An 11534-nucleotide genomic window follows, 5' to 3' on the forward strand; every position below is an offset into this window, starting at 1 on the left:
TTGTCTTGTGCCTGATTTTAAAGTAAAGGCTTTCAATTTTTGGCCATTTAGTATGATACTAGGTGTCGGTTTGTCATAGACAGCCTTTATTATATTGAGGTAAAGACCATCTATTCCAATTTCCTGTAAAGTTCTTATCATGAATGAATGTTGGACCTTATCGAAGGTTTTTTCTGCATCTATGGAAATGATCGTGTGATTCTTACTTTTGGCTTTATTGATATGGTGGATTACATTTATTGATTTACCTATGTTGAACCATCCCTGCATGCCTGGGATGAATCCCACTTGGTCATGGTGTATAATCTTCTTGATGATTTGCTGCATCCTATTTGCCAATATTTTATTGAGGATTTTTGCATCTGTGTTCATTAGGGAGATTGGTCTATAGTTCTCTTTTTTGGTTGGGTCTTTCCCAGGTTTTGGTACCAGAGTAATATTTGCTTCCAGGAATGACTTGGGAAGGATTGCTTCCCTTTCAATTTCATTGAAGAGTTTGAGGAGTGTCAGTATTAGGTCTTTTTTGTATTTCTTATAGAATTCTGCAATGAATCCGTCTGGGTCTGGGCTCTTCTTTGTAGATAAGGAATTAATTACATGTTCAATTTCATTGATAGAAATTGGGTTATTCAGCAGTTTTACGTCCTCTTGATCTAGCTTTGGTACTTCATATGTTTCTAAGAATCTGTCTATTTCTTTTGTGTTATCAAACCTTTGAGAGTAGAGGTTTTCGAAATAAGTGTTGATGATCTTCTGTATTTCTACTGAGTCTGTAGTGACTTCACCTTTTTCATTTCTTATTGCATGGATTTGAGCTCTTTCTTCCCTTTTTTAAATAAGGTTGGCTAGGGGCTTATTTTATTTATTCTTTCAAAGAACCAACTTTTTGATTCGTTGATTCTTTGGATTGTTTTCTTAGTCTCTATTGCATTGATTTCTGCTCTGATTTTTATAATTTCCTCTCTTCTTTTGGCTTTGGGCTTGACTTGCTCTTCTTTTTCTAGCTGTTTGATATGTAGCATCATGTTGTTTATTTGTATTCATTCTGTTTTCCTGATGTGGGAGCTCAGTGCAACAAATTTTCCTCTGAGGACGGCTTTTTGCATCCCATAAATTCCGGTAAGCTGTGTCTGTATTTTCATTTGTTTGTAGGTATTGCTTAATTTCTTTTTTAATTTCCTCTGTGACCCACTGATTACTCAGGAGTGTGTTATTCAGTTTCCATGTGTTTGTGTGATTTTTGCAGTATCTTTTATTGTTAATTACTAATTTCATGGCACTATGGTCCGATAGCATGCAAGGGATAATTTCAACTCTTTTGCATTTATTTAAATATGTTCTGTGAGTTAATATATGGTCTATTTTTGAGAATGATCCATGTACTGCTGAGAAGAATGTGTATTCTGTTGTTGTTGGGTGGAATACTCTGTATATGTTTATTAAGACCATTTGTTCACAGGTGCAATTCAGTTCTTTTATTTCTTTGTTGATTTTCTGTTTGGTTGATCTGTCCATTGGTGTCAATGGTGTGTTAAGATCTCCTGTCAGAATTGTGTTACTGCTGATTTGGTTTTTCATTTCTGTTAGTACTTGTTTTATATAACTGGGTGCTCTGGAGTTTGGTGCATATATATTTAAGATAGTTATCTCTTCCTCTTGGAGTTTTCCCCTAACCAGTATGTAGTGACCTTCTTTATCATTTCTAATAATTATTGGCTTGAAATTGACTTTGTCTGTAAACAGAATAGCTACCCCCGCTTTTTGGGGGGGTTCCTGTTGCATGGAGTGTTGTTTTCCATCCTTTGACTTTGAGTCTGTGAGTATCCTTTTCAGTTAGGTGGGTTTCTTGTAGACAGAATGTGGTTGGATTTTCTTTCTTGATCCATTCTGCGAGTCTGTTTCTTTTAATTGGTGTATTGAGACCATTTACATTAATAGTAGGAACTGTTATAAATTGATTTATTGTTGACATATTATCTTTCTGCTGTTCCATGTTTATCTTTCTGCTCTGTTCAACTGTTTGCTTTGTTTAGTGGTTTTTTTCCTAAATGTATCTAGGCTGTCTTTCAGTATTCTTTGCAGGGTTGGCTTGGTGATCATGAAGTTTTTCAGCTGATCTTTGTCAAGGAAGTATCTCATTTCTCCATCAAATTTGAAGGACAGTTTTGCAGGGTACATCAGCCTAGGTTGGAAATCATTTTCCTTTAGGATCTGAAATGCATCACTCCATGCTCTTCTTGACTTTATTGTTTTTGCTGAGAAGTCTGCTGTAATTCTGATAGGTTTTCCTTTATAGGTGATCTGCCTTTTCTCTCTGACAGCCTTTAATATTCTATTCTTTTGTTCAATTTCTGAGATGGTCATTATTATATGTCTGGGTGTAGATTTATTTTGGTTGTGACTATTTGGAGATCTATATGCTTCACTGATCTTGATATCAGTTTCCAATCTCATGTTTGGGAAATTTTCAGCTATTACTTCTCTAAATATCCTCTTGACATCCTTTATGTTGTCCCCTTCTTTTTCATTTATCCCTATCAATCTTATGTTGTTTCTCTTTGTGTCATCCTGTAGGTGTTGAATTGTTATTTACTGATTTCTTGTTATTTTTAAAAGATCTTTTCTTTCCTGTTCACTTGTTGCAATCTTGTCTTCGAGGTCTGAGATTCTATCTTCACATTCATTGAGGCAGTTTTTACAACTTTCAATGGAGTTTTTGATTTCCTGTATATCTCTTTGCATCTGTTTTATGTATTCTGTTTGTTTCTTATATTGTTCATCCAGTGATTCTATCTTTTTGCTTAGATCCTCTAATTTTTTAACTGCCTCTTCTTTAGCTATGTTTAGCATCTGCTTCATTTCATTTATCAATTCTTCTTTCATCTGAGAGAATATTTCTAGTTTGAATTCCTTTAAGGCTTCCCATACTTGCTTCTTTATTTTAGTTACCATTATTTCAGGTATTTCAGTCATGTGGCATGTGTTTTCTTCTATGCACATGGCTTATGGGCTTTCTTGGGATGGGCTGGATGTTTGAGATTGCATTTTGGACTTTCGTTTTGTCATTTTCCTGTATTTGGAAGCTTCAAGTGTTGTTCCAGGTGTGGGAGAGAGATCCACCAGCCTGGGATGGGGTACCCTGCTATGGCCCCACTCACTGGACCCAGCAGGGAACTATGGCCTGCTCCTCAGGCCAGGAAGAGTGTCTCCTCAGGCTGGGCGGAGTTCCAAGATGCTGCTGCCACAGTCTCTGATCTGGCCTGGTCCCCAGGTCTGGTGGGGAACCGGCCTGGGTTCCCAGGTCAGGGCAAAAGTTCCCACAGGCTGGGCAGAGCTCCCAGCCACAGCTGCTACAGTCTCTGAACTGGCCTGGTCCTCGGGTCCAGTGGGGAACCGGCCTGGATTCCCAGGTCAGGGAGAAAGTTCCCACAGGCTGGACAGAGCTCCCAGCCACTGCTGTTACTCTCACCCTTCTGGCCTGGTCTCTGGTCCGGTGTGGTCCCCAAGTCAGGGAGAAAGTTCCTGCAGGCTGGGCAGAGCTCGCAGCCGCCGCTCCCACAGTCTCTGATCTGAACTGGTCCCCAGGTCTGGTGGGGAACCAGCCTGGGTCCCCAGATCAGGGAGAGAGTTCCTGCAGGCTGGGTGGAGCTCCCAGCCCCAGGTGCTACAGTCTCTGAACTCAGGTTATTGTCTTTCAAAGCTTGAATTATTTTGCCCCACGCTCTTTGTGATTTCATGGTTTGTGCCAAGAGGTCTGCTGTAATTCTAATGGTATTCCTTTGTAAGTGATCTGTTTCTTGCCTTTGACAGCTTGTAATATTCTGTTCTTATATTGGATTTCTGGAATTTTGATTATTATATGCCTGGGTGTACTTCTGTTTGTGTTGTAGGTGGCTGGGGTCCTGTGTGCCTCATACATCCGAGGATCTTTACCTTTTCCCATATTAGGGAAGTTCTGCTTGATTATTGCTGTGAATAGCCTTTGCAGTTCACTTGGTTGTATCCCTGATTCTTCCTTTACATTCTTAATTCTTAAGTTATAGATCCTCTTATCATCTTCTAGCCTTTGTACTGTTACTGCTTGTTTCCTTGTTATTTTTAGGAAGCTGTTCCTTTCATGCTCCCACATTATCTGTCCTCCAGTTCAGATAATCTATCCTTGGTCTCTTTCAAGTTGTTATGCCAGCTTTCAATAGAGTTTTTAGTTTCTTAGTAATCTCTTTGAACCTGCTTCATGTATTCTACATTTTCTCTATTTTCTTCATCAAACAATTCTCCCCTTTTTTCTGTTCTTCCATTCCACCATCTGTTTTTTCTTGGGAGGTGCTTAGCATTTCTTTAACTATTCTACTTATATCTTGCTTTACTTGGTTAAATACTTCACTTTTGAACTCGTCTATGAGGTCCCGGAGATATCACTTTATATCTATTGGTGCCAGGCCTGATATTGCATGTTTTCTGTCCTCATTCTCTTTTGCATTTACCTTTCCTGGGTCAGTGTTCTCAGGGTTGGGGACTGAGGGCCCTTTCTTGTTGCTCCCTCTTCCCATACTTTTTGTTCCTTCCATACAAGCATATATAGGAGGCCCAGTTTCTTTCTTTGTAGGTTACAGTTTGTTTTAATTGCACCAGCTAGGTGTTCCCAGCCACTGCAGTGTACTAGGAAGATACAGATATGGGCAGCCTATGCTGGGCCCACCTGTACAGGTCAGTCAACCTGCTGAAGGCTTCGCTGCATTAGGGTGCACTGACAGGCCAAGGGGCCTGGTTTGGGCTAGCCTACTGGATCTTAGTCTGTGGTGTCATCCATGTCAAGCACTCCCCACCAATCCAACTTTTTTTTGTCTTTTTCCTTTTTATTGGTACCAGGCATCAAACTCACGACTGCCTTCTTGCAAGGCAGGCGCTTATGCCACTGAGCTAAATCCCCAGCCCCCAATCCCACTTTTGAAGACTGACGTCACTGCAGCCTCCTGTTCCGGCTAGTCTGTCTGGTCCCAGAATGTCCTCTGTTGGAGCCTCCTAGTCTATGGAAGGGTCCCTGCTCCTCTCACTCACCTCAGGTTGATGCAGGGCTCCCCACCAGCTCTGATCTCAATTAGGTTAGCCAATTCCCACTCTCAAAGGTTTTGCATCTCTATCCCTGCTGTGCCAATTCAGATGCAGCAGCAGTGGCAGGAAATTCAAGCCCTGTTCCCAGAGGCACGGATTCCAGCTTTGGCATTGAGACTTCAGCTGTTCCTGTCCTAGCACCCGGATTGCATTTCTAGTTGGTTTCTCTCAGCTTTGTTCATTCCTGGGTCAGCAGGGTATATCTCCCCCTGCTTAGTACTCCTCACACTGCACCATTCCTGGAATCTAAGCTGGCTATCCCAGAGAGCACCCTTGTCTGCGGTTATCTATCTTCCAAGTTCTCCTGGAACTACTAGCTGAATATTTCTACAGCCTGCTAACAATGTAGGTAGATTTTTATCTATGGTCTGCCTTTTAAATTCAGAATTATATGATGAATCCACATAATAAATCTGTATAGACAAAATAGCACAGAACTTTGTAAAAAGACCTGCCTCAACCTACTTAGAAAATGCTTCTTGACCTTACCTTGAGGTGGTTTCTAATCTAAGAAATAAGGACGCATGAAACTCAATTTTCTATCCCAACAACATAGACCTAGGACCACCAAATTTTGACTCACAATTTTGGAGCTTTGGTCCTTTTTCACTTGGCCCCTTTGTCCTTAGGCCTGTGTCATCACCATACATGATAGTGCAGAGAGGTGACAAAGCAGAGATGCTCATCTCTTACTGGATATATAAAAGCAAGAGAAACTGAAAGAGGTTCGGGTCTTACTGTCCCCTTCAGGATGCTCTCCCAAAGATCACTGTTGTAGATTGTGTTCAGATGGCCCGCCAAAGATACATGTGGTCATATGAACTTTTTCACAGGTAGCTGGATCTTAAGTGTGTGATGCTAGGATTAAGGGTATGTGCTGACTAAATTAGTCCACTAATTAGTTTGGCATTCTACTGGAACAGAATAATAGGGAGCCCCAAACAGGGTATGAATGCTACCTCTCTAAGGAAGGATGCCTAGCCTGGGTAGAATACAAGGGATAGAAAGATATCTGGTCTTGTCTCTTGATTCTTTGCATTCCTTTGCTATTCTGCTTTCTGCTTGCCATAAATAATTTCTCCTCTGCATAGTCCTTGTGCAGTGCCAATTCTGCCTTGGAACCAGACAAACATGACCTGAAATCTCTGGAAAATGTGAACTATAATAACAATCCTTCTTAACTTTCAGCTGTTGGATATTTTCTCTAAGCAATGAGATAGGTACCCAACCTAGTGGGGCCTTCCACTAGACCCCAACTCCTACTAGTTCCTCTGCCTCCCAATAGCATTGGTGTGAGACACTCACTTTAACACTTGGGAATCTGGGGACATTTCACAGCAAAATTTCCTCTGTAACACAGATAGCTACCTCATTTTCTGAAATCAAGAGAATGATTGTGAGATGATGATGGCATTGATGATATTGAAGAAGAAAAATCACAACACTAGAAATCTTACGATGCACATGTGTTTATTGAACACAAATGAACATTATATTTCCATAATTATTGTCATAAATATTAATATTGGACATATACTCAAGCAGGATTATGAATAATACCCTATAAATAAATCCTTATTAATAAAATGGCATAAATAAAATGCATACTTATAATAATAAATATATTTATAAATATAAATTATTGATTATGGAATAACTTATTTAGGATTTTTTCTAAAGGTATGAAAACTAAGGTTTTGTGGAAAGAGACAATTACTTAAAAATCAAGTTTTTTGTATAAAACATCAGTTAACCATAAAATATTATCAGTATATCTCTATGCTAGCAAGGTTTACCCTCTGGTATTATGGGCAACGCAAACTTGGATTCTTTTGGTTCGTGTGAAATTTACCCACAAATTGAGCTTGCCTTTCCATTTTCATTTAGTAAAAAAATCCTTTTGATATTCTTATTTTTAACAGATGAGAGGGGTTCCTTCATTTTCCAGCTTCACTCTTTGGGACACAGGAGTTTTTCAGGGCCATAAACAGCAAATCCACCTCACCAATTACTTTGATCTCTCCACTTTCTCCAAGCTGTAAAAATAAGAACACAAATGAGTTTGTGTCTTTATGATTTGTGTTCTAAAATTGGGCAAGTTAGTGAAAGATGGCATGAATTAATTGCTGAAGACAGGAAACAAGAGCAAACTTTAACAAAAGTACTAATAATACTTTTAGAAAACTATAAACTGTATGATTTGCCAGAGACCTTAATACCATAACTATCTGGACTGAGAAGACACCAAAAGGCATGGTATCTTAAGGTCACTTAAGCTATTGATAGGTATGTTAATTAGTTGACAACGTATGCAAAAGTTAAAACATCACATTATGACCAGAAAATTAGCTAACTGTTAGTGGTTAACTAAAAATAAAGCAAAGTTGAGTGGAAGTGGAAGGAAAGTGAGGCAGAGCTGCCCCATTCCTAATCAAAACGAACAGATTTGATCTGTGTGAGAGTCACGGTTTTTTGAAATTCTCAAGTGTGACTGACCAAGGAGCATCATCCATCATTGTCTCTAGACAGTTATTAAATATAATTCAACCCAGAAGCCTTGAATCAAAGACACACATACTACTTTGCATTTGGGATTTCTCTATTCCTACTTCATGACAAAGAAGAGGACCCAAAAGCAGGTTTTGACTTTTATGAGAAAAATGAGAGCTATGCTCTTTTTAGGTGCTTAAATGAGTGACTACCAGGCCTACCTCCTAATGCCCTTCTTTCATCCTCCTCCCAAGCTGAGATGAGGCTCTCAAACTCAATAGGAGGAAAACCCAAATCAAGTCAAAACTGCTGTCATACTAAATTCATTTAGCCTATGAAACTGGCTCTGGATTATCCTATTAACATTGTTGTCTCCATTTTATACTTTCTCTTCTTACCTTCCTCCATAATTTCTTTCCACATTTCTCTAGACTTGGGAAAAGATAATAGTTTGTATCTCAAAAATTCTGAAGACAAAATGGGAATTTCATGATGTGTCCTGTTGGCCACCTTCCATGCATACTATGACAGCCTGTCCTATGTTTTCACCTCCTCTGACAGAAAATCAGCACCTCCCACAACTGGCCCGTTATTCCAGACAGCTCTGACCACTTGTTCCTCCCCTTGAACTTTCTCTAAAGAGCATTCCTTGCTTAATTCTGTATTTTTTTTTTTGTTTCCCAGTTCATTTTGGGGGAGCTACAAGACAAACCAAAATTACTCTTCCTCGTGGAAACCCATTATCAAAATGAAAGTTAATGGATTAAACGGCAAAAAGTTTCTTTTCCCACACCAACATAATCTCCTAGGAGATTTTATTCTTTCACACTTCACTGTTCTAAAGATGACACAGTAAACTGACATCAGAGATCTTTTAAAACTAGAAGTACAAAGCAGTTCTTATCTCTGGCATGCTAACATTCAGCTCTCTGTGTCTAGGTGGTAGCTCTACAAGAAGATGCATTTCTGCAGTGAAAAAATGCAAACCCTACAGCAATCAAGAAGAGTAGCCATGTTCATTACATTATGCTCAGGAACACTTATCAAAACTAAGAAAGTAAAGGGGGAATTGAGGCTTATAGGCATAAGTGAGAATTGCATCAACTAGACAGAGCCTTCCTATCAGTGAGTATTCAGTTACCTGGCTGGCAAGGACCATCACTGTCACCGGCACCAGTGACTCCTCTGGGTTGAGGATGACTCATATTTGCTAAATGAACTGTCTACTGCTGTTCTTCTCCCCCATAGGCCACAGAATGTTACTATTCACTGCAGATATGTGCAGTCACCATCAGACATACGAGCTCATGGGAATTTGTTGAGGAAGTGAAGAAGGACATATTGTAGAAAAGAAGGTGAAAAAGATGAGGGAGAAAATAGAGTTCCTTGTTCTGACCTCCATTTCACTATGATAAATCCGTGCTTGATATTTTGCTCTATGGAAAACTATAAAAAAGAAATTCATCTTTTCTCCTTCTGCTTGTAAATTGAACTCAATAGCTACTAGGTATTGTGTTATGATAATTTAAAACAGAGACCAACAATTCCACATGTTTATATTACAGAAAACCAGCTTTTTTCTATATTGTTCTGTGCAGAATTTTTGGAGTTTTAGAATATTAAAGTAATGGCTTGATAAATCACTTCAAATGAATTTTAACCCAGGCACATTTCCAGGTTTGAGCAAGTGCTTTTTCAGATTATTTGGTTCAATATGTATCTGAAATTCCTCAAAGAATCAATAATACTAAAACTAACACAGGGCACGTGCATTCCAGCCCTGACTTGGCAACCAGTCTGCTTTCCCCAAAACATAGCATGATTAGACTGAGTGACATAATTCCCTGGTGATTCTCAAATTTAATCATTTGAAAATTTGGAAATCAATTCACAGAAGCATCATGCAGCTATATACCTATACATCAAAGTAACAAATCTGACAGTAGTACAGTTAAGTAAAATATTACAAAGTACAAAAAAAGAATATGAGTTCAATCCCCTACTGATGGACTTATTGGAAATATTTACCAATATTACCTTTTTCACTGTGTCCTTCAGCTGTTGCACATTCCTCTGTATATGCTGGTCGTCACCGCTGATATGCTACAAAATGAAAGAAAAAGTTACCCTTTGGTTATGTGAAAGCATTAGCGACCTCAGCCTCATCTGAGGCCCATGACTATTCACCTGGAGTGGAAGCTTTCAGTAATTTTACCCACGATGACCTAGATTCCAACAGTGACCTACATTATCTTGGAAACCAAAATCCAGACACTACAAAGGGCCTTACACTCTTCATCTCTGGGAAATCCTACTGAGGTTCAAGTCTATGGCAAGAATCAGAGCATGCCAATTTTGCCAGAAGTAAATCACTAATCTTATCAGGCCAAAATTGTTCTGAGAACAAGAAATGTTTCCAAACTACAATATATTTTATGTGTAATGGTCTCAATTAACTGGTCACCATTTCTGCCCACTCTACTCCAAAATTCTTCATAGTTTTCCACTTTCAGACGCACTGAGTACTCACACTTCCCATGACATAGAAAGCAGAGTACTTTTTTGTCTACCTACCAAAACTAGTACTTTCAAATTCCCTTCTCGTTTCCTAATTTTTCTGTTCGTGCTTCCCTCAGATAAATTAGAATCAACAAAAACAGAATGAATCCTATATCAAAACATTTCTCATTATGGCTCCCAGGATGTTTTTCCTCATATGCAAACCAAGTTCTTTGCTCTCCACAAATAAATAAGGCTATCTACATGTGTTTTCCAGACACCCACCACCACTATAAATACAAAATGTGCCTGGGTTAGAGCAAAAGCAAAGACTCAGTCACTCCAAATGAATCACAATAGCAGTGCTCCTGAGGCAGTTATTATGCCCACTACTGGCGCCAAGGATTGGGCAGGTTTGACTGAATGGGATCTAAGTGGAGAATCAGGGAGGACTCACAGGGAAGAATGTAGCCTAAAATAAGGACTTACACATAGGCTGAGCTTTCTGCTGAGGTCAGCCAGGAAGGGCACCACCTGCTCCATGTAGGGCTGGAATCGGTCTGATTGGGGGAGCAGCACTTCTTCAAGAGTGAAGTTCAGCACCTGCTTCATCAGATAGCAGCGATCTCTCATCTGCAAGAGGAAGGGAAGAAGCAGGTGTCATACTGTGGGATACCCAGAGACCCTTCCACCATTACAGATAACCTGAGACCTGCTCAGTAGAATGATAGCTTACACTGACTCCTCGGAACAGTTTGTCCCCAATGAGACGGACATCTGTGTTGTTATCCTCAAAGCTGGCCTGCAAAAGAGAACAACACTAACTGCCTGGACATTGAAACAAAGAGAAAAACCCTGTATGTGCCTTCTCCTCTTTCCAGAGCAACCTCAGAATAAGTTAAGCCAGAATTCAGATATGTGCATGACTTCACATCATTGCACAGAAGAATAAAAGATAAATTGATACTGTACTTTAATGAACCACTAAGATTCTTCTCTGGAAAAAACCTCAATATATGTGTGCTGAAGGCATAAATGGAAGGAACTCTAGTAAACATGAAATCTTCAAAGCATTTTGGAAGATATGCAGAGAATTATCCACCTGTGGGCATAAATGATGGGTTCCTAAAGAGCTTAGAATGCAGCAATGAAAATTTTAAGAGCTACTTAGCTCCCAAGTAGAGAAGAGAACAAGCAAGATTGAGAAGAGCACCTCCTTGGCGAGCATGAAGGTGTAGTTGGTGATGTAGGGCTCCTGGAAGTTGTGGAGCCTGCAGTGGGCGCCCACAGGCACGCCTGCTCCTCCCTGCAGTGCCAGGGCAATAAGAAGGACACAGCTGGCGGCCACAGTCCCCATCAGGGAAGAGCTCGCAGATTTCTGCAGGGCAGCCATTGCACACAACTTGAAGTGAGTGACCGGCAGCTGGAAGGAC

General features: G+C 39.8%; 1 protein-coding gene across 1 annotated transcript; it reads right to left on the reverse strand.

Moving 5' to 3' along the window:
- Positions 1 to 6646: 6646 nt before the first annotated feature.
- LOC100726320 (interleukin-22-like) lies at positions 6647 to 11534 on the reverse strand. The gene is made up of 5 exons (XM_003475935.2): positions 11315 to 11534; positions 10838 to 10903; positions 10591 to 10734; positions 9640 to 9705; positions 6647 to 7148 (listed from the first exon to the last, which is right to left on the reverse strand). The coding sequence occupies exons 1-5, from the start codon at positions 11492 to 11494 to the stop codon at positions 7050 to 7052; spliced, it is 555 nt and encodes a 184-aa protein (XP_003475983.1). The 5' UTR covers positions 11495 to 11534; the 3' UTR covers positions 6647 to 7049.

Source organism: Cavia porcellus, unplaced genomic scaffold (genome assembly GCF_034190915.1).
Source record: "Cavia porcellus strain 051 isolate PalLab524CR breed Dunkin Hartley unplaced genomic scaffold, mCavPor4.1 scaffold_8, whole genome shotgun sequence".
NCBI lineage: Eukaryota > Metazoa > Chordata > Mammalia > Rodentia > Caviidae > Cavia > Cavia porcellus.

Coding starts and splice junctions, on each gene's coding strand:
- LOC100726320 (XM_003475935.2), bottom strand. CDS start 11,494: ATGGCTGCCCTGCAGAAATCTGCGAGCTCTTCCCTGATGGGGACTGTG. Junction 10,735..10,837: donor AACTGTTCCGAGGAGTCAGT/GTAAGCTATCAT, acceptor TTCCTCTTGCAG/ATGAGAGATCGCTGCTATCT. Junction 9,706..10,590: donor GCAGAAAGCTCAGCCTATGT/GTAAGTCCTTAT, acceptor TTCATTTTGTAG/CATATCAGCGGTGACGACCA.